Here is a 23,769-nt window from a genome sequence, read left to right as displayed (position 1 = left end):
TGTCTTGAAACTTTTATTGAGGCGAAAATTACTTCTCTGTGTTGAAGATATCACTGTTATTCCCCCATCCCCGTAATTCCTATGGTCAATGCCTTATGACCGACTATCCTAGGACATTATAGCCAGTCATGATTGTTAAAAACCCCATAAGTAAATAAGAACTGAATTTACTTTTCAGCTGTCCAAGTTTCATTACAATCAAACGAAATGCTAATATTATCCACTGAAACCAATGATATTTAGCAAGAGAACTTCAGACATACTAAGAACTATTCGCCCCTAGGAATTACGACCTCCATATATATATGCAGGTCCTAAAAAACACATCTCTATTGAAGAATAAGTTTCTGTTCATTTTTCAAATCGTATGATCTTTAATTTGAACTGAACATTAAAAGATTGGCCAAAAATTAGTGATTTTCCCTTTTTACCTATGGTTGCCATGGCAACAAATATGCAAATCATCTGCGATTGTTTGAAAATGTTATATATATAATATATGGTCTTACATGTATAGAAGGTATAACAAGTTTCTATAAACAGGTCTGTTGTATTTTATATATATATATAGTTCCAAACTTTGAAAAAAATGCCAACTATTTTTAATGATGTACGTTTTTTGTCTTAACTAGACGGTGACTTGTTGATTTTATTTTTTATTATGTAAAAAAAATATTTAAGCAACGGAAAAAATACTAACATTAAAAAATCTTATATTAGGTTTCATTAGAAATTCCTCAAAAAAGGTAGCTTTGCGTTCATTTCCCTATCATTTCTTTAGTAATCTTGAATGAAAACCATAAAAATTTGAACCCTAAAAAAAAAATAACTAGACGGTGAACCGATTTTTTTATTTTTGTTTTCACCAAACATATGATAAAGTTCATTTACTAAAAAAATTAGGCAATTCCTATATTAGATTTTTATACCCCCCAGCCACCTTAATAATTTTGCAATCATACAATTACTTCGTAAATAGAAAACACGATATTATCCAAAACCATAGAGTGATCATTTGCGTTTGCCGGATGCGTTTACTTGAATAATTATCCTAACCCTGATACCATCACTTAATCTCATCTCTAAACTTATTCTTATCTGCATTTTAGCCCCTGTCCTTATTACCACTTGTCTCTTTATCTTCTCCTTATCCTCAAACGTAACGTTCTCTTAACCTTCAACTAAAATGAAATCTTATCGTATCCTTAGACATGAACTTATGTTCAACCCTTATCCTTATGGGTTAGGGTTAGGGTTAGATCTAATCTTATTCAAATCTTCACAAACATAACCCTAGCTCTAACCCTTATAATTTACCTCACCCTCATCCTCAGACTTTATAATTAGATTTTAGTTCGCATTTTGCAGCTTTACCTTTTTAGCACTATACCATTGTATTCAACCTTATCCCTATCATTCTCCTTAAACTAAGATATAACCTTCAACCAAACAAAATCCCCATCATTACCCTTACCCTAAAGGTTAACCTTATATCCTTTGATATATCTTTATACTAACCCGTAATGTAAAACTTATCCTTATTGTTTTCCTTAACCTTAAACTTAACCTAATCTCTATCCATAGACAACAACTTATACTATTCATTAACCATACCCTTATCCTCGAACTACTTTAATATCAAATTCTATTTCGTACATGTCGTTACTAAACGCCAGTCTTAGCCCAATCTTTTTTGTGATCATCAATGATCCACCTAAACCTCAAAATAGGAATTGTTGGAGGCCTATAGATGTTAGAATTGAATCAATGATAATTCAACTGTAGTGAATCACCCGATATGTGCCTTTTTTAGAGACAAAATGAAATAGCGACATAACATCACCCGCATTTTTGATGGGGTTAGTGTTCCTCAATCTTTATGTTGTGTTTGGTGAACTATTTTTTGCTTGTCTTTTTCTTTTTTAGCCATGGCGTTGTCAGTTTATTTTCGACTTATGAGTTTGAATGTCCCTTTGATATCTTTTGCTTCTCTTTTATGAGAACTTAGGATTCGTTTTAGTCGTATTATAGGAAGGAGGAGGAGGTATTCGATATTAGGAATGCAATTATTTTTCACAAGACTATTGAAACTCAAACACTTCAGGTTTAGGGTTGAGGTAAAAGCGAAGATTCAACTTTCTGTTCAATATACTTAAAAAGGCAATAAATGTATCTCATGTCTCATTGATATGTTTTGACATTAAAACTTCGATAGCTTACCACTTTCTGATTCATCATCAGAACTTTTGTATTTTTCTGTTGGTGGTGTTTCAGTTGGGTTTGCCATGACTCAATCTGAAAAAATAAGAAAAACGTTGGTTTGCTTTGTGATAACTCTTGTTTTGAAAACTCAAACCTTTAATTTACATTGCTTTTAGCCAGCAAGTTACCGCTGTTTTAAACCCTAACTTAAGGGTCTAATTCGTCATTTTAAACTAACACTTATCCTTAAACTCTGTCTTCATTCTTAAATTTATCCTGGATCACATCTTGCAGTACAACGTATCCCCAATCATACCATCACTCCTTCCTGTAACATTGCGATGACTCATCTTTAACAATGAAGTTTGTGTTGTTCAGTCTCAGTTTTCTATGTAGGCTGTTATTTATTTTTCGGTCGTTCTTCATTTTGCTATTCTATGATATTATCAGTTCATTTTCGACTAATGAGATTGACAAGCCAATATTTTCCAATTTTTTATTTGCCCCAAGCTCTATTCCTAGTTTCAGGATTGACAGTAAGCTCAATGTCCTCACAATAATTATATTAATAAAGGAGATCATTTTTACATTTTTACAAAAAGAAGCTTGTCTCGTTTACTTGAGGCTCATCAGTGACGCTCGTTTCAAAACAGTAAAAACGCAAAATCTACAAACGATACCCTTAACCTAGTGTTTTGTCTGGTGCATAATAATATCCCGGGTTAAGCTTTGCTCTTTACGCAATTTTCAGTCAACTTAACTCTACTTCGATTACTTTGACCGTTTCAACTATTGAGAAAAATGTATTCTCTAAAAACAAATGATAGGCACATTTCTATATCTAATCTAGAAAAGGTCTGAACTATGCTCAGTACATAAGTCAATATCCTTAACCTAGTGTTTTGTATTGACTAATCAGTTGATTCTGATAATATAGATATTTAGGCATTTATTAACATTTAGTTAGTCACTACACATCGATACTCCGAAAACTAACAATGGAAAACTAAAAGATTCTATGGTCATATTATATAAATTGACTTAACTGGAGAATATTAATGATATAAAATCGACTTACCGTTTTAGACCTCACTGTAATGTAAGCACAATTCGTAAGAAAAAAAAAGAAGAAGATTTTGAATACAAAATGTATAAGAAACATGAAGTTGCAGATACGAATAAAAAAGTAGAATATGAATATCGTTAAAGTATGTGTATTCAAAATGATACCCGAATGTTATGCAAAACGTTTGAACTTGATAATAATGAGAATTAAATAGTAAAACTAGAAAACCGGCAGGTAAATTGGCAGTCATAACTGCTTTTCAGTATAGGTTAAAGCTGACGTCATTAATAATCATTACCGTTTTTAACATTTCTTATCCTTATCCACAATCTTATTGTTTACGTTGTCCTGATCTACACACAATTTTTCTATTAAAAATGGTTTTTAATTAACTTATTTTTTCTTTCAATTTATCCCTGTTCCTTTACCCTAAACTTGACCTTATTTATATCATTACTCTAATCCTTGTCATCAGATAAACTCATGGTAACAATTTCATTTTGTTCATATCGTATCATATTCCTTACCTTCATCGTAATGTACTTCTCTACGTATGCTTAAGAAAATCTGTGCTTCTTGAAAATTGTTTTCAATTGCAAACAAATGGCATCCTGGTTGACTTGAAATTATTTAGTTTTAAATTCTTTATATTTAGCCTTTTATCCTTATCATTACCCTTAATCTTATCCTTACCATTACCCTCAACCTTATACATAAACCTATCGTTATCATTACCCTCAACCTTATACTTAAACTTATCCTTATCATTACCCTTAAACTTGTACCTAACCTTATCCTTATCATTACCCTCAACCTTATACTTAAACTTATCCTTATCAATACCCTTAATCTTATACTTAAACTTATCCTTATCATTACCCTTAGCTTTATACGTAACCTTATTCTTAGACGTTATCTTGTACTTAACCTAATCTTTACCGTTAAACTTATCATTAACCTTAATCTTATCATCAGACGACTGTATTATTGTATTTATCTTCGTACATATCGTTTCTTCATAGTTGTCTAAACCTAATCATTTTTGTCCTCGTTACACAATACAGATATGCATTGCTTCCCAACAAAATGAATATGTTTTTGCAAGTAGAAAGCATCTTATTTCACACGACTATATTTTAAGATAGTGCAACGGAATTGTAAATGGAATATTAAAGAGTTATCACACTCGTCCTTGTGTATTTATGATTTGTTTGTCTGAAATACTATCTTAACCTCATACAATGACTTAAACTTATCTATAGACTTATCCACTACTATATAAATATATATAATCTTAAGTTTATCAACACTCCCTTTTTACACCTCTCTTTATCTTCAAAACTAATTTGATACTTACCGTTGTCCTCAAACGTAACTTATACTTAACCTTACCCTTATCCTCAGACGCAACCTTACACTTAACTTTATCATTATCATTACCCTTAACCTTATACCTAACCTTATCCTTATCATTACCCTCAACCTTATCCTTATCATCACCCTTAATCTTATACTTAAACTTATCCTTATCATTACCCTCAGCCTTATACGTAACCTTATGCTTAGACGTTACCTGTACTTAACCTAAACTTTACCGTTAAACTTATCATTAACCTCAATCTGATCATCAGACGACTGTATTATTGTATTTATCTTCGTACATATCGTTTCTACATAGTAGTCTAAACCCAATCATGTTTGTCCTCGTTACACAATACAGATCTGCATTGCTTCCCAAAAAAAATGAATATGTTTTTGCAAGAAGAAAGCATCTTATTTTTCAAGACTATATTTTAAGATAATGCAATAGAATTGTAAATGAAATATTAAAGAGTTATCATACTAGTCCTTGTGTATTTATGATTTGTTTGTCTGAAAGACTATCTTAACCTCATACAATGACTTATACTAATCTTTAGACTTATCCGCTACTATATTAATATATATTATCTTAAGTTTATCAACACTCACTTTTCACACCTCTCTTTATCTTCAAAACTAGTTTTATACTTACCCTTATCCTCAGACGCAACCTTATACTTAACTTATCATTATCATTACCCTTAACCTTATACCTAACCTTATCCTTATCATTATCATTACCCTTAACCTTATACCTAACCCTATCCTTATCATTACCCTTAATCTTATACTTATCCTTATCATTACCCTTAATCTTATACCTAATCTTATCCTTATCAATACCCTCAACCTTATACTTAACCTTATCCTTATCATTACCCTCAACCTTATACTTAACCTTATCCTTATCATCACCCTTAATCTTATACTTAAACTTATCCTTATAATTACCATTAAACCTTATACGTAACCTTATCCTTAGACGTTACCTTGTACTTAACCTAAACTTTACCGTTAAACTTATCATTAACCTCCGTCTGATCATCAGACGACTGTATTATTGTATTTATCTTCGTACATATCGTTTCTACATAGTAGTCTAAACCCAATCATTTTTGTCCTCGTTACAAAATACAGATATGCATTGCTTCCCAACAAAATGAATATGTTTTTGCAAGTAGAAAGCATCTTATTTTACACGACTTTATTTTAAGATAATGCAAAGGAATTGTAAATGGAATAATAAAGAGTTATCATACTAGTCCTTGTGTATTTATGATTTGTTTGTCTGAAAGACTATCTTAACCTCATACAATGACTTATACTAATCTATAGACTTATCCGCTACTATATTAATATATATTATCTTAAGTTTATCAACACTCACTTTTCACACCTCTCTTTATCTTCAAAACTAGTTTTATACTTACCCTTATCCTCAGACGCAACCTTATACTTGACCTTATCATTATCATTACCCTTAACCTTATACCTAACCTTATCCTTATCATTACCCTTAATCTTATACTTAACCTTATCCTTATCATTACCCTTTATCTTATACCTAACCTTATCCTTATCATTACCCTCAACCTAATACATAACCTTATCCTTATCATTTCCCTCAACCTTATACCTAACCTTATCCTTATCATTATCCTCAACCTAATACTTAACCTTATCCTTATCATTACCCTCAACCTTATACTTAACCTTATCATTACCCTCAACCTTATACTTAACCTTATCCTTATTATCACCCTTTATCTTATACTTAAACATATCCTTATCATTACCCTTAATCTTATACCTAACCTTATCCTTATCATTACCCTTAATCTTATACCTAACCTTATCCTTATCATTATCCTCAACCTAATACTTAACCTTATCATTATCATTACCCTTAACCTTATACCTAACCTTATCCTTATCATTACCCTCAACCTTATACCTAACCTTATCCTTATCATTATCCTCAACCTAATACTTAACCTTATCATTATCATTACCCTTAACCTTATACCTAACCTTATCCTTATCATTACCCTCAACCTAATACATAACCTTATCCTTATCATTACACTCAACCTTATACTTAACCTTATCCTTATCATTACCCTCAACCTAATACTTAACCTTATCCTTATCATTACCCTCAACCTTATACTTAACCTTATCCTTATTATCACCCTTTATCTTATACCTAACCTTATCCTTATCATCACCCTTAATCTTATACTTAAACTTATCCTTATCGTTTCCCTTAGCCTTATACGTAACCTTATCCTTAGACGTTACCTTGTACTTTACCTAAACTTTACCGTTAAACTTATAATTAACCTCAGTCTGATCACCAGACGACTGTATTATTGTATTTATCTTCGTACATATCGTTTCTACATAGTAGTCTAAACCCAATCATTTTTGTCCTCGTTACACAATACAGATATGCATTGCTCCCCAACAAAATGAATATATTTTTGCAAGTAGAAAGCATCTTATTTTACACGACTATATTTTAAGATAATGCAAAGGAATTGTAAATGGAATATTAAAGAGTTATCATACTAGTCCTTGTGTATTTATGATCTGTTTGTCTGAAAGACTATCTTAACCTTATACTTATCTATAGACTTATCCCCTCCTATATTAATATATATTATCTTAAGTTTATCAACACTCACTTTTCACACCTCTCTTTATCTTCAAAACTAGTTTTATACTTACCCTTATCCTCAGACGCAACCTTGTACTTAACCTTAGAATTATCATTACCCTCAACCTTATACCTAACCTTATCCTTATCATTATCATTACCCTTAACCTTATACATAACCTTATCCTTATCATTACCCTTAATCTTGTACTTAACCTTATCCTTATCATTACCCTTAATCTTATACCTAATCTTATCCTTATCATTACCCTCAACCTTATACGTAACCTTATCCTTATCATTACCCTCAACCTAATACTTAACCTTATCCTTATCATTACCCTTAACCTTATACTTAACCTTATCCTTATCATTACCCTCAACCTTATACTTAACCTTATCATTACCCTCAACCTTATACTTAACCTTATCATTACCCTCAACCTTATACTTAACCTTATCCTTATTATCACCCTTAATCTTATACTTAAACTTATCCTTATCATTACCCTTAGCCTTATACGTAACCTTATCCTTAGACGTTACCTTGTACTTAACCTTAACTTTACCGTTAAACTTATCATTAACCTCAGTCTGATCACCAGACGACTGTATTATTGTATTTATCTTCATACATATCGTTTCTACATAGTAGTCTAAACCCAACCATTTTTGTCCTCGTTACACAATACAGATATGCATTGCTTCCCAACAAAATGAATATGTTTTTGCAAGTAGAAAGCATCTTATTTTACACGACTATATTTTAAGATAATGCAAAGGAATTGTAAATGGAATATTAAAGAGTTATCATACTAGTCCTTGTGTATTTATGATTTGTTTGTCTGAAAGACTATCTTAACCTTATACAATGACTTATACTAATCTATAGACTTATCCGCTACTATATTAATATATATTATCTTAAGTTTATCAACACTCACTTTTCACACCTCTCATTATCTTCAAAACTAGTTTTATACTTACCCTTATCCTCAGACGCAACCTTATACTTAACCTTATCATTATCAATACCCTTAACCTTATACCTAACCTTATCCTTATCATTATCATTACCCTTAACCTTATACCTAACCTTATCCTTATCATTACCCTTAATCTTATACTTAACCGTATCCTTATCATTACCCTTAACCTTATACTTAAACTTATCCTTATCATTACCCGCAACCTTATACTTAACCTTATCCTTATCATTATCCTCAACCTAATACTTAACCGTATCCTTATCATTACCCTCAACCTTATACCTAAACTTATCCTTATCATTACCCGCAACCTTATACTTAACCTTATCCTTATCATTATCCTCAACCTAATACTTAACCGTATCCTTATCATTACCCTCAACCTTATACCTAAACTTATCCTTATCATTACCCGCAACCTTATACTTAACCTTATCCTTATCATTATCCTCAACCTAATACTTAACCTTATCATTATCATTACCCTTAACCTTATACCTAACCTTATCCTTATCATTACCCTCAACCTTATACCTAACCTTATCCTTATCATTATCCTCAACCTAATACTTAACCTTATCCTTATCATCACCCTTAATCTTATACTTAACCTTATCATTATCATTACCCTTAACCTTATACTTAAACTTATCCTTATCATTACCCTCAACCTAATACATAACCTTATCCTTATCATTTCCCTCAACCTTATACCTAACCTTATCCTTATCATTACCCTCAACCTTATACTTAACCTTATCCTTATCATTATCCTCAACCTAATACTTAACCTTATCCTTATCATTACCCTTAACCTTATACTTAAACTTATCCTTATCATTACCCTCAACCTAATACATAACCTTATCCTTATCATTTCCCTCAACCTTATACCTAACCTTATCCTTATCATTACCCGCAATCTTATACTTAACCTTATCCTTATCATTACCCTTAACCTTATACCTAACCTTATCCTTATCATTACCCTTAACCTTATACCTAACCTTATCCTTATCATTACCCTTAACCTTATACTTAAACTTATCCTTATCATTACCCTCAACCTAATACATAACCTTATCCTTATCATTATCCTCAACCTAATACTTAACCTTATCCTTATCATTACCCTTAACCTTATACTTAAACTTATCCTTATCATTACCCTCAACCTAATACATAACCTTATCCTTATCATTTCCCTCAACCTTATACCTAACCTTATCCTTATCATCACCCTTAATCTTATACTTAACCTTATCATTATCATTACCCTCAACCTTATACTTAACCTTATCCTTATCATTACCCTCAACCTTATACCTAACCTTATCCTTATCATTACCCTTAATCTTATACTTAACCTTATCATTATCATTACCCTCAACCTTATACTTAACCTTATCCTTATCATTACCCTCAACCTTATACCTAACCTTATCCTTATCATTACCCGCAACCTTATACTTAACCTTATCCTTATCATTATCCTCAACCTAATACTTAACCTTATCATTATCATTACCCTTAACCTTATACCTAACCTTATCCTTATCATTACCCTCAACCTAATACTTAACCTTATCCTTATCATTACCCTTAACCTTATACTTAAACTTATCCTTATCATTACCCTCAACCTTATACCTAACCTTATCCTTATCATTATCCTCAACCTAATACTTAACCTTATCCTTATCATTACCCTTAACCTTATACTTAAACTTATCCTTATCATTACCCTCAACCTAATACATAACCTTATCCTTATCATTTCCCTCAACCTTATACCTAACCTTATCCTTATCATTACCCTCAACCTTATACTTAACCTTATCCTTATCATTACCCTCAACCTTATACTTAACCTTATCCTTATCATTACCCTCAACCTTATACCTAAACTTATCCTTATCATTACCCGCAACCTTATACTTAACCTTATCCTTATCATTATCCTCAACCTAATACATAACCTTATCCTTATCATTTCCCTCAACCTTATACCTAACCTTATCCTTATCATTACCCTTAACCTTATACCTAACCTTATCCTTATCATTACCCTTAACCTTATACCTAACCTTATCCTTATCATTACCCTTAACCTTATACTTAAACTTATCCTTATCATTACCCTCAACCTAATACATAACCTTATCCTTATCATTATCCTCAACCTAATACTTAACCTTATCCTTATCATTACCCTCAACCTTATACTTAAACTTATCCTTATCATTACCCTCAACCTAATACATAACCTTATCCTTATCATTTCCCTCAACCTTATACCTAACCTTATCCTTATCATTACCCTCAACCTTATACTTAAACTTATCCTTATCATTACCCTCAACCTAATACATAACCTTATCCTTATCATTTCCCTCAACCTAATACATAACCTTATCCTTATCATTACCCTCAACCTTATACTTAACCTTATCCTTATCATTACCCTTAACCTTATACCTAACCTTATCCTTATCATTACCCTTAATCTTATAATTAACCTTATCCTTATCATTACCCTTAATCTTATACCTAATCTTATCCTTATCATTACCCTCAACCTTATACTTAACCTTATCCTTATCATTATCCTCAACCTTATACCTAACCTTATCCTTATCATTACCCTCAACCTTATACTTAACCTTATCCTTATCATTACCCTTAACCTTATACCTAACCTTATCCTTATCATTTCCCTCAACCTTATACCTAACCTTATCCTTATCATTACCCTCAACCTTATACTTAACCTTATCCTTATCATTATCCTCAACCTAATACTTAACCGTATCCTTATCATTACCCTCAACCTTATACCTAAACTTATCCTTATCATTACCCGCAACCTTATACTTAACCTTATCCTTATCATTATCCTCAACCTAATACTTAACCGTATCCTTATCATTACCCTCAACCTTATACCTAACCTTATCCTTATCATTACCCTTAACCTTATACTTAAACTTATCCTTATCATTACCCTTAACCTTATACCTAACCTTATCCTTATCATTACCCTTAACCTTATACTTAAACTTATCCTTATCATTACCCTCAAACTTATACCTAACCTTATCCTTATCATTTCCCTCAACCTTATACCTAACCTTATCCTTATCATTACCCTCAACCTAATACATAACCTTATCCTTATCATTTCCCTCAAACTTATACCTAACCTTATCCTTATCATTACCCTTAACCTTATACCTAACCTTATCCTTATCATTACCCTTAACCTTATACTTAAACTTATCCTTATCATTACCCTCAACCTAATACATAACCTTATCCTTATCATTTCCCTCAACCTTATACCTAACTTTATCCTTATCATGACCCTTAACCTTATACCTAACCTTATCCTTATCATTACCCTTAATCTTATATTTAACCTTATCCTCATCATTACCCTCAACCTTATACTTAACCTTATCCTTACACATTATCTTGTACTGAACATGATCCCTGTCGTTAAACTTATCATTAACCTTAACATTATCATCAGACCACTTTATTATTTGATTTTTCTTCGTACATATTGTTCTACACTTCAATCTAATCCTGGTATCTATGATGAGTTTATCTAAACCACTCATTTTTTTAAACGTTTAGTAGTCAGCACTTCGGTGTTGACATTACTATCAATTAATTGGTCATTCTTATAAATTTCTTGTTTACAAAAGTATGAATTTTCGAAATACTAAGGATTTTCTTATCCGAGGCATACATGACCTTATCCGTATTTGGTCCTCCTTTTTTTAATTTTGGATTCTCAATGCTCTTAACTTTGTACTTGCTAGGTTTTATAGCTATTTTGATCTGAGCGTCACTGATAAGTCTTATGTAGACGAAATGCGCGTCTGGCGTATTAAATTATAAGCCTGGTAGCTTTGTTAACTATTGACACAATACAGAAATAAATTGGTAACAAGAAAACATTTATACGAATTGCTATTAAAAAGCATCTTGTTTTACATGACGTCTTTCAGTATTCATGATTCGTTTGTCTGAAATACTATCTTCACCTTAAACAATGACTTACATTTATCTATAGACTAATCCGCTATTGTATTATAATCCTAAGTTTACCAAAACTCAGTCTTTACGCTTCTCTTTATCTTCAAAACTAGTTTTAAACTTATTCTTGTCCTTAGACGTTAGTTATACTTAACCTTATCCTTATCATTACCCTTAACCTTATACGTTATTTAATCCTACGACGTTACCTTGTACTTAACCTTATCCTTCCCATTAAACTTATCATTAACTAAAACCTTATCATCAGACGACTGTATTATTGGATTTTACTTCGTACATATCGTTTCTCCACTCTCATCTCAACCTAATCATTTTTGTCATAGACTTATCCGCTACTATATTATAATCTTAAGTTTATCAACACTCACTCTTTACATCTCTCTATATCTTCAAAACAACTAATTTTATACTTATCCTTATCTTCAGACGTTATCTCATACTTAACCTTATCCTAATCATTACTCTTAATCTTATACTTAACCTTATCCTAATCATTACTCTTAATCTTATACTTAACCTTATCCTAATCATTACTCTTAATCTTATACTTAACCTTATCCTAATCATTACTCTTAATCTTATACTTAACCTTATCCTAATCATCCTAAGTTTATCAACACTCACTATATACGATGTTGACTGCTGTACTCCCTATTTTGAGAATTTTACCTTTATGCATATTTGTTTTATTCACGCATCGTTGTTAATACAATGTTCTACATAAGAAAATGCCTGTTCCAAGTAAGGAATATGACAGTTGTTGTCCATTCATTTGTTTGTGATTTTGATTTTGCCATTTGATCAGGGACTTTCCGTTTTGAACTTTCCTCGAATTTCAGTATTTTTTTCTGTTTTTATATCTTATACCTCTCTTTATCTTCGCTAGCTAATGTTACACTCATCCTTGTCCTCAAACGGGAATTATAATTAACCTTATCCTTATCATCATCATGTTCCTTCTACTTAAACTTGTCTTTATCTTTAGACGTTACCTTGAACTTAACCTTAACCTTATCCTTATCCTTACTGTTATCTTTATCTTTATCTTTTTCTTCAAACGATTTTTAAACTGGATTGTATTCTGTTCATATCGTTTCTACACTGCAATCTCAACCAAATCCTTTTTTCTTAACGTTTACACAATACAGAAATGCATTGCTATCCAGAAAAAAGCTAAATAAAATGCGACAAGAACGCTTATTATTTTACATGACATTATTTAACAATAATGCAATGGATTTGTAAAAGGAATAAAACCTTTTTCCCAAAACTGTATAGTGAGTATACTCTTTTTGTGTATTCCTGACTAGTTGGTCTTAACTACTATCTGAACCCTATACAATGACTTGTCATATATATACTTAGCTATTTTATTATAATCATAAAATTTAAACACTAACTGCTTAATACTATCTTTACCCAAAAAAAATATTTTAGTATAAACCTAATCCTCAGATGCAATCTTATACCTAACCTTATCCTTACAATTACCCTAAACCTTATCATTAACCTTATCATCATCGTAAGACGTAACCTATACTTAACCTTATCCTTATATTCACCCGTTAACTTATCATTAACCGTAGCATTATCATCAGATGACTTTAATATTGGATTTTGTTTTGTACATGATTACATCTCCAACTTGCAGTTTTATAATAAATCTAGTGTTATATACTCTTTTCACTGAAGTCATAAGGATACTGCTATTGATTTGGCAATTTAAATATATAAATAGCGGGCATTTTTTTCATTCTTACATAGAAACAAACCTGTTAATTATTGTTTGGCGTATGTAATCGTAAAAGTTCAACTTAGGTTAGGGTTAGGGTGAGGGTAATAGTCAACACCACATTCAACCTTAGACGTTAGCTTGTACTTAACCTTGTCGTCATCATTATCCTTTTTCTCATTATCTACCAAATTCGAATCCTCAGACGACTTTTTGTTTTGGATTATATTTCGTTTCTACACTGAAATCTAAACCCAAGAATTTTTCTCATAGTTTACACAATACAGAAATGCATTGCTTCCATGATAAATGAATATGTTATACAAGTAGAAAGCATCTAATTTTATATGACTTTTATTTAGCAATTGTAATGGTTTTGTAAATGGAATACAAGATATTATCCAAAACTGTGGAGTGATCATACATTTCTTTCTATGATCCTGATCCGTTTGTCTGAAATACTATGTCAACCTCATACAATGACTTATATTCAACTTTGGAATTATTCGCTACTATATTATAATCTTAAGTTTATCAATACTCACTGCTTAATCTTTTCTTTATCCTCAAAAGTAATTTTAAACTTAACATTACCCTCAGACGTAATAGCATACTTAACCTTATCCTTATCATTACCCTTTACCTTAGACGTAATCTTATCTTAATTATTAAACGTAACCTTGTACTTTACCTTATCCTTATCCTTACTCTTATACTTATCATTATCCTCAGACGATTTGTATTTTAGATTATATGTCGTGCATGACGTTTCTACACTGCAATTTAATCACAATCAGTTTTCTTAAAGTTCATACAATACAGAAATGCATTGCTAACCAGAAAAAAATGATACTTATTGAAGTAGAAAGCATCGTATTTTACATCACCTTATTTAGAAATAATGCTACGGTTTTATAAATGGAATACAAAATCTTAACCAAAACTGTATAGTGATCATACTCTTCTTTTTGTGTTCCTGAACTACTATCTCAATCTTATTCAATGACTTATCATCTCTAGACTTATTCGCTCGCCACTATATTCTAATCTTAAGTTTATTAACACTCAATACTTAATCCTATCTTTATCCTCAAATATAATTTTATCCTTAACCTTCTTCTCAGACGAAATTTTATACTTAACCTAACCCTTATCTTATACTTAACCTTATCCTTATCATTACACTTAACCTTATCTTTAATCTAAAACGTAACCTTTTACCTAACCTTATCCTTATTCATTACCTTTATTTTATAATTAACCTAATCCGTATCCTCAGACTACTTTTATGTTGGATTTTTTTTCGAACTTAAACCCAATCATTTTTCTTGTCGTTTACACAATAGAGAAATACATTGCTAACCAGAAAAAAGTGTTATGTATTGTAAGTTGTCTTTTAGATATAACCTTATTATGAACCTTATTATCTTTTGAAAAATGAAAACATCACGTTTCATGCGTTCAAAGCCCTTTTCCTGATTTTTCTTTGTAGGTTTTAGATAACATTATATCTGTATTACAAACGGACGGACAGACGGACCGACTTACGGACGGAAAGTCTAAATATTGATATCCTAAACTCTTACATAGAATCATACTTGTTAAAAATCGTTTGGCGTTTGGAATCGTAAATAAAGGCAACAGTAGTATACTGCTGTTCAAATCTCATAAATCCATGGACAAAAAACAAAATCGGGGCAACAAACCAAAACTGAGGGAAACGCATTAAATATAAGAGGAGAACAACGACACAACACCGAAACGCAACAGCACACAGAAACGGACCAAGCAACAGACAATACACCACAAGAATAACAAATATAACATCAAAACCGAATACATGAATATGGGATAGACAAGTACCGTGCCACGTCTTATCTCAAAAATAAGAGAAAACAGAAACGACTCAACGTTAAAATGCAACACACACACAGAAACGAACAATATTATAACAATGGCCATCTTCCTGACTTGGTACAGGACACTTTTAAAGAGGAATAAAAGTGGTGGGTTGAACCTGGTTTTAAGGCATGCCAAACCTCGCACTTTAATGGCACAGTTAAATATAACATTGAAATGAAAACAAAATATTACAGGACTACAATACAAATAAAAAGCAGAACATATTAGACATAGAAAAGCATGATTAATAGATAACAAAAAGCATCAGGTTTAAAATTCAATACGCCAAAAACGCGTCTAGTCCACACGAGACTCACCAGTGACGAAAAAAATACAAAATTGTACAGCACTGAAGATCAAAAGTTGAAAAGGTTTTGCCAAATACGGCATTGTTTGTATGCACAGGATAAGAACATTCATATTATATACAATTCACACTATTGCAAACAGTAAATTTTAACAAATGAATATGAAAGAGATATACATAATAAAACTGAAGTAAAAACTAATTACAGAAAACTAAACCCGAATACATAACGCCCAGATATATAAGATCGAAAGTGAAAAAAGTACAAAGTTGTACAGCACTGAAGATCAAAAGTTGAAAAGGTTTTGCTAAATACGGCATTGTATTATGCCCGGGATAAGAACACTATTATGTAGAACGATTCATGCTATTGCAAACAGTAAATTTTAACAAATGAATGTGAAAGATATGTTCATAATGAAACTAAAGTATTAACTTATTACAGAAAACTAAACCCGAATACATGATGCCAAGTTCAATACAGCATAGACACACCAGAATCAGTCCAGGCGTTAACGCAATTAAAAAAATGACGTCACATACGATGGCGAAAAGGCAAACGTTATGCTACATTTGAATTTATAAAATTTAGAAACAGCATGACGTCACACATGAATCCTGGTACTTTTGATAACTATGAAAAACTATAATTTAAAAGTGAGCTAGAATTAGGATTGCTTTAAGATTATATTAAAACTAAATACTGATAATTCATTAAAACAAAATGCATATTGCAATACTTATTAATAGCAATTAACTGTAATATGTATATGTCCAGTTTGTTATGAATCCAACTTCAAACGTAATTAATCGTACAAAATTAAATATAATTAATAAAGGCGGTGATTAATTTTTCTATCCGTAACACCTAAATATAATAAAAAGACGTCAACACATTTGACAAAATGAGAAGATGAGAATTACAAATATAACATTAAACATATAAACTAAATACATGAATTTGGGATAAACAAGTACAGAAACACGTCTTATAGTAATACGAATTCACATACAGCAAAACAGTCACAATCGGGAATAAGTCACGTTTGGTAATTAAAAGATAAGACGACATAATGACAAACCACAATCTACCATGTGGTAAAAATGTCCTTAGCTAGTTTGGTTAAAGAGACATCATATGGATCCACCAATTCGTGATGGTGTCCATAAAATTTACGAAGTGTCAATTTTAATCTGTCCTCCTCATAACTTTGTTGGAGCAGTTTCTGCGTAAGGAGCACACTCCTGTATATGAAGTCCGTATAGTGTGAACAAGCACGTGCATAACGTATCAATTGTGATACGTAAACACCATACGAAGGGGCAGAGGGTATGTTACTGCTAAGAAATGGGAAATTGATAATTGGGAAGTTGAAATCGTCCCGTTTATCATAGATTTTCGTGTGAAGTCGTCCATCTACGTCAATATTTAGGAAAAGATCAAGGTATGAAGCAGTCCTTCTAGTATCAGTAGTATCCTTAATTTCAAGTTCACTAGGATATATGAGATGTAAGTATTGGCTGAAGTATGGGTTGTTCAATGATAAAACATCATCAATATATCGGAAAGTAAAATTAAAGAATTTCGCAAGGTGCTTTTTCTTTTTGCCTTTTAGAAGGTTCTGAATAAATTCTGCTTCATACGAATACAAAAACAAATCAGCCAGCAGGGGTGCACAATTAGGTGGGTGCTCCAAACTCAACAAATATATTGTCGATCAAAAAGTCCAGCATTTTAATAATATCATCTTCAGTATATTTTCTGGAAGATTCAGTGTGATTCTTTACAAAATATGAATTATTGTATCCCAAAACAAGAAATTTGTATCTACGATTCCCATGTTTATAGAAAAAGCTCTGTTTTATGAGATGGTGAAGTCGATCTTTCAACTGAGCATGGGGAATAGTAGTGTATAGTGTAGAAAAATCAAAAGTTTTTATGTTGCTGCAAAACCCACCTGTCAACAAAACCTTATGTAATTAACCCTAAGATTCCCCTTATGTTGGAAACTTTATTGTGACGTCACCACATACACTTTTAAAAGGATAATTAAAATGACAATTCAATTTTATATAACGAAAACAAAAATTCATATAGAAATTCATTAGCTGAAAAATTAGTCCAATAATTTCTACACATTTAAAAAAAAAACTCACAAAGATTTATCAAGGAATAAAGAAGTTACTACAAAATTAAGGGACTACCTTTGCACATCTATACCCTTCAAAGTCTCAGCATTAAAAAGGGCGAAATGTGGAGGGGAACGATGTTTTATGTTAAAGGCTAGAAAAATGGCATTTGATTGTTTTAACCCATTCATTTTAAATAGTTGTATCTTACTCAATTCTCAACGGATTTTCATCATCTAGACACCAATTTAAAGCTAATTGTTTGCAATCATCCTAAAAATTATTACAAAATTATTAAAGTTAATGTAAATCCACATGTGGCATTATATTTTTTCCCATGCGTTTTACACTGCAGTAACTTATTCAAAATTCAATGGCCTTTCATAATGTGTGTGTAAAATTGAGAATGGAAATGGGGAATGTGTCAAAGAGACAACAACCCGACCAAAATAAAAAAATACAACAGCAGAAGGTCACCAACAGGTCTTCAATGTAGCGAGAAATTCCCGCACCCGGAGGCGTCCTTCAGCTGGCCCCTAAACAAATATATACTAGTTCAGTGATAATGAACGCCATACTAATTTCCAAATTGTACACAAGAAACTAAAATTTTAAATAATACAAGACTAACAAAGGCCAGAGGCTGCTGACTTGGGACAGGCGCAAAAATGCGGCGGGGTTAAACATGTTTGTGAGATCTCAACCCTCCCCCTATACCTCTAACCAGTGTAGAAAAGTAAAAGCATAACAATACGCACATTAAAATTCAATCAGCTCCAGACTTCAATTAAACTGACTGAAAGATTATGATTTCATCAAATGAACATCAGGCACAATCCTTCCCGTAAGGGGTTTAGTATCATACCATCATAACATATATGAGAAGAACATAACCCGTGTCATGCCAACAACTGTTTTTAGAATAAATGTGTTTAGTTCCGACGCAAAGACCTTATCAGTGACTCAATATTAACGCCAAAATATGCAATCTTTAATGACTTGACAACAGTATCGTAATTATACCCCTTCTTAATAAGTCTATTCAAAGGTTTTGTAAGTTTATGAGGTGAATACTGACACCTTTGTGCTTTATAAAGAATATTTCCATAAAAAATTGGATGTGAAATACCTGAACGTATAAAAAGTCTGCATGTTGAGCTATATTTACGAATGATGTCTTTATACCGATGATAAAATTTAGTAAATGTTTTGACTAGTTTGTGATATCGAAAACCCTGGTGTAATAATTTTTCAGTAATACATAAATTTCTCTCGTTAAAATCTAAAACATTGTTACATACACGAGCGAATCGTACAAGTTGAGATATATAAACACCGTAAGATGGTGACAAGGGAACGTCACCATCTAAAAACGGATAATTAACGATAGGAAATGAAAAATCATCCCTTTTATCATAAATTTTAGTATTCAGCTTTCCGTTAGTGATATAAATATCAAGATCGAGAAAAGGGCAGTGGTCATTGTTAGTATTAGCTTTATTTAAAGTAAGTTCACCAGGATAAATTTCATTAATATACATACTGAAGTCGTCATTATTGAGAGCCAAAATATCATCCAAATATCTAAAAGTATTATTAAATTTGTTTATCAGATGTTGTTTTGATGGGTCTTTGCTTATTTTTGTCATAAATTGTAACTCGTACAAAAAGAGGTCCGCAATAAGTGGTGCACAGTTAGTCCCCATTGGAATTCCGATAATCTGACGATATACGGAATCCCCAAAGCGAACAAAAATGTTATCTAGTAAAAATTCAAGGGCATATATAGTATCAAAGCATGTCCAATTAACATAGTTTTTATGTTTATTGCTACTAAAAAATGACCTAAAAGAGTTAGAACATATATATTCACATTCTGATTTTTTGAATGCCCATTTAATTAGGTGTGTGAATTTTTTCTTAATGAGAATGTGAGGCAATGTGGTATACAGGGTAGAAAAATCAAAACTTTGAACAGATTTAAAATCACCAATATAAGCATGCAATTTATCAAGTACTTCCAACGAGTTCTTGACACTCCAAAAGTAATTTATTCCACTATTTTCGAAGGCCTTATTTGAACAATTTATTATAAGGTTTTTAATTGTACCAAGTGTGCTGGTAAGAATAATAGACAATTTAGTAGTTGAACAATGGCTTGAAGACGAAATAAATCTATATTTGTAAGGGGTTTTGTGTAGCTTCGGAAGCCAATACATAGTTGGGACTTTCATTGTATTTGGCTCTGCTTGTAAAGCGGTGGCTAAAAGTTTATATTTGTTACAGATTTCGTTTTCTGAAAATGGAGTCAGTTGGAATGTTGGTGAATTGGTGATTTCCTGTTTCAGAACCTCAATGTAAAATTTACGTCAAACAATAATAATATTATTAGCAGCTTTATCGGCCGGGACAAAAACAAATTGTGTGTGTGTTTGTGTGTTGATAAAAGTGTTCATGTGTATGTTCATCGTATTGTATGTGTGTGAATGTGTCTTAGACATAACCTTATACTGAACCTTATATTATCCTTTAAAACATGAATATAAAAGAGAAAATGTGGTATGATTGCCAATGAGACAACTGTCCACAAGAGACTAAACTGTCACAGACATTAACAACTATAGGTCGTCGTACGGCCTTCAACATTGAGCAAAGCTCATACCGCATAGTCAGCTATAATAGGCCCCGATATGACAATGTAAACAATTCAAACGAGAAAACTAATGGCCTTATTTATATAAAAAAAATGAAAGAAAAACAAATATGTAACACATTAACAAACGACAACCATTGAATTACATGCTCCTGACTTGGGACAGGCACATACATAAATAATGTGGCGGGGTTAAGCATTGTAGCGGGATCCCAACCTTCCCCTAACCTGGGACAGTGGTAAAACAGTACAACATAAGAACGAACTATAAAAATCAGTTGAAAAAGGCTTAACTCATCAGATGGACAAAAATACAAGTGGACGTGGCCGGGTACTTGTACATCCTGACAACAAAAAGACACTAGGAACAGATATGAGAGTACTCGCAGTTATCTGACAAAGCCACTAACATCTAATAAAAAACATCATGCATCTAAGACTAAACTATCAATCCGTACACATCCAACATCCAATGGATTTAGTGTAAAGACGTCATAAACTGTCAGAGAAAAACATGACCTTGTGAAATGCCAAGTTACATGTATCGAAAAACAACAATAACCCTTAAATTCCATGAGTCCGAAAGGCTAAGATAACCTTAAAAGTGTTTTAATCTTATCATCAACCATAATCTGATCAGGATTGTATAATGGATTTTATTTCTTACATATCGGATCCCAACCCAAATCTTATCCCAATCATCAATTCCTTTTCTGAAGTACAAAAAAAAACCTTGCTCACAAGTAAAAAGGAAAGAAGTAGAACCAAATTTTGGGACATGCACATTTTTTGCAAAATCTGACCCAAAACAGTAGATGGGTCCGTCTTTTCTTTGAGTTTGCCGGATGGAATTATTTGAATCCTTCCATGACTTTCACTGATCTATAGACGTATTCTCTACTGCATTATTCCACATGACCCACTCAGCACTCATCTAGGTAACTTTCCCTCAAACATAAAATTATATCCAACCATATACCTATCACTATCCTTAATAGTACCCGTAAACTTGCACAAATCATTATCTCTTTCAATGCCCTCAACTTTATAGTTAACCTTATCCTTATCATTAGCTATATCTTTATACTTAACCTTAATCTAAATCGTATCCTTATTATTACCCTTAAACTTAAACTGAACCTTATTTTACCTTAAACTCAGCCTAATCCTCATCATTAACCTCACCCTATTCTCATTATACCTTCTAATAAGAATTTATTCCGAACATATTGTTTGTATACGCACATCTTAACCCCATCATTTGGTCATACAAAAAGTTGGGGTAAGTTAGGGTGAGTGTTAGGTTTGATCTATAGTCAAAGTGGTAGATGTCCTTGTCTAATGCAATCTCTTTACTAGAACATTGCCAAGGTATACCAATTCTGCATATGTGGCAAGCCAAATAAAAAAATACTATGAATATTTCTGTAAAGCTTTAATTCTGAAATATTTTATCTTAATTGAGGCATAAGAACGGTCGGGTATTTCAACTTTTTTGCAAAGTCTGGGGTATTCTGTATATGCTAACTTTGTATTTTGACAGTTCAAGGTTAGCACATTGTCCATAACTTCCATTTCCGTTGAGGTCCATCTGGCTTTATTTCCTGCTGGCAAATGTATCCTAAGCATTTTCGTGACGTTGTCGTCTACAGCAATATCAGAAACACTAGATTCATGTAAGCGTTTCAGCAGCAAATGTCGCAACTTTGGTCGTGAGAAAAAAGACAAAATCTCACAGCTTTGAAGAAGCTGAATGAAATGCGAAATTTCAGCCACAAGTTTTTTATGCAGTAATTCAATGTTTCTAAAATGAACAAACCAATTATTTTGCATAAGACCTAAGCATGTTAAGTACGGCAACAGGTGCATAAGACTATCGGAAAGAAGAATATCGTCTGGAAGCCTTTCCAAGATGATGCACATCAATGGAAACAAAAAGTCATTGTTATGATTTGTCATAATTGCTTCGAATTTTGATTTGTACACTAACATATTTTCATCTAAGTATATGATTGTTTCCATTGACAGTGTTTTTGCCCTATTTTCTAGGTTTTCTGAACTTACACCTCCAGAACCAAGTCGTAGAACTCCTAGTCCACTCCAATGGATGCTAGGATTTCTATTGGAATCATACGTACGCAGGTCGGGGAAAAAAATAAGCTTCTGATGAGTAAGTCCCGCTTTTAGCACCTCCTTTATATCTATATTCCATTGTTCTAAAAGCTCCAAAACACGACCAAACACATACGGTGACCTGTTAAACTTTTTATTCCCAATTCGATCACATAAAGTGTCTAAAGTTATAGAATCTGTAATTTTTTCCCAATCAGATAAGTCTCTCATTTTTAAGTCTGATAACAATGATTTGTTACATTTTGCTACTTTTTTCGGATCGTATAGAATATCTTGTATAAGAATAAGTATTGCTTTTTTTTTTTTTTTTTCAACTTTAAATATTTTATTTCACTCCTGGTTGTGAACAATGTCCCTTAGCGCTACAACAATGACGGTATTGCTCTGCTACCGATAACGTTATGAGAGGCAGTATATAAATCAGAAAAGTTTGAGATACGTCGAATTCTGTCTTTGTTTGTTGCAGATAGTTTCCAGAAGTACAGCGGTTGGAGTGATCTTTCATTCATTGCACAAGTCGTGCTATCTTCTAGTGCAAGGAATCCTTTTTCCCAAGTTGCTGCACGGGA

At 32.1% G+C, this 23,769-nt stretch overlaps 1 protein-coding gene across 1 annotated transcript; it reads right to left on the bottom strand.

Moving 5' to 3' along the window:
• Positions 1-7,601: 7,601 nt before the first annotated feature.
• Positions 7,602-23,410, bottom strand: LOC134688206 (uncharacterized). Its single transcript, XM_063548678.1, has 6 exons — positions 23,058-23,410; positions 11,662-11,770; positions 10,762-11,073; positions 10,078-10,245; positions 9,502-9,777; positions 7,602-7,898 (listed from the first exon to the last, which is right to left on the bottom strand). The coding sequence occupies exons 1-6, from the start codon at positions 23,408-23,410 to the stop codon at positions 7,602-7,604; spliced, it is 1,515 nt and encodes a 504-aa protein (XP_063404748.1).
• Positions 23,411-23,769: the final 359 nt, after the last annotated feature.

Source organism: Mytilus trossulus, chromosome 10 (assembly GCF_036588685.1).
Source record: "Mytilus trossulus isolate FHL-02 chromosome 10, PNRI_Mtr1.1.1.hap1, whole genome shotgun sequence".
NCBI lineage: Eukaryota > Metazoa > Mollusca > Bivalvia > Mytilida > Mytilidae > Mytilus > Mytilus trossulus.
Note: the sequence above shows the minus strand (reverse complement) of the source record. Positions and strands in the feature narration are given on the sequence as shown.

What these genes read in the sequence shown, in the direction of transcription:
- LOC134688206 (XM_063548678.1), bottom strand. Translation starts at nt 23,410, where the DNA reads ATGAGAGACTTATCTGATTGGGAAAAAATTACAGATTCTATAACTTTA. An exon ending in AGGGTAATGATAAGGATAAG is followed by an intron (nt 9,778 to 10,077) that starts GTTAGGTATAAG and finishes GTTAAGTATTAG; the next exon opens with GTTGAGGATAATGATAAGGA. An exon ending in AGGGTGATGATAAGGATAAG is followed by an intron (nt 7,899 to 9,501) that starts GTTAGGTATAAG and finishes ACAATAATACAG; the next exon opens with TCGTCTGGTGATCAGACTGA.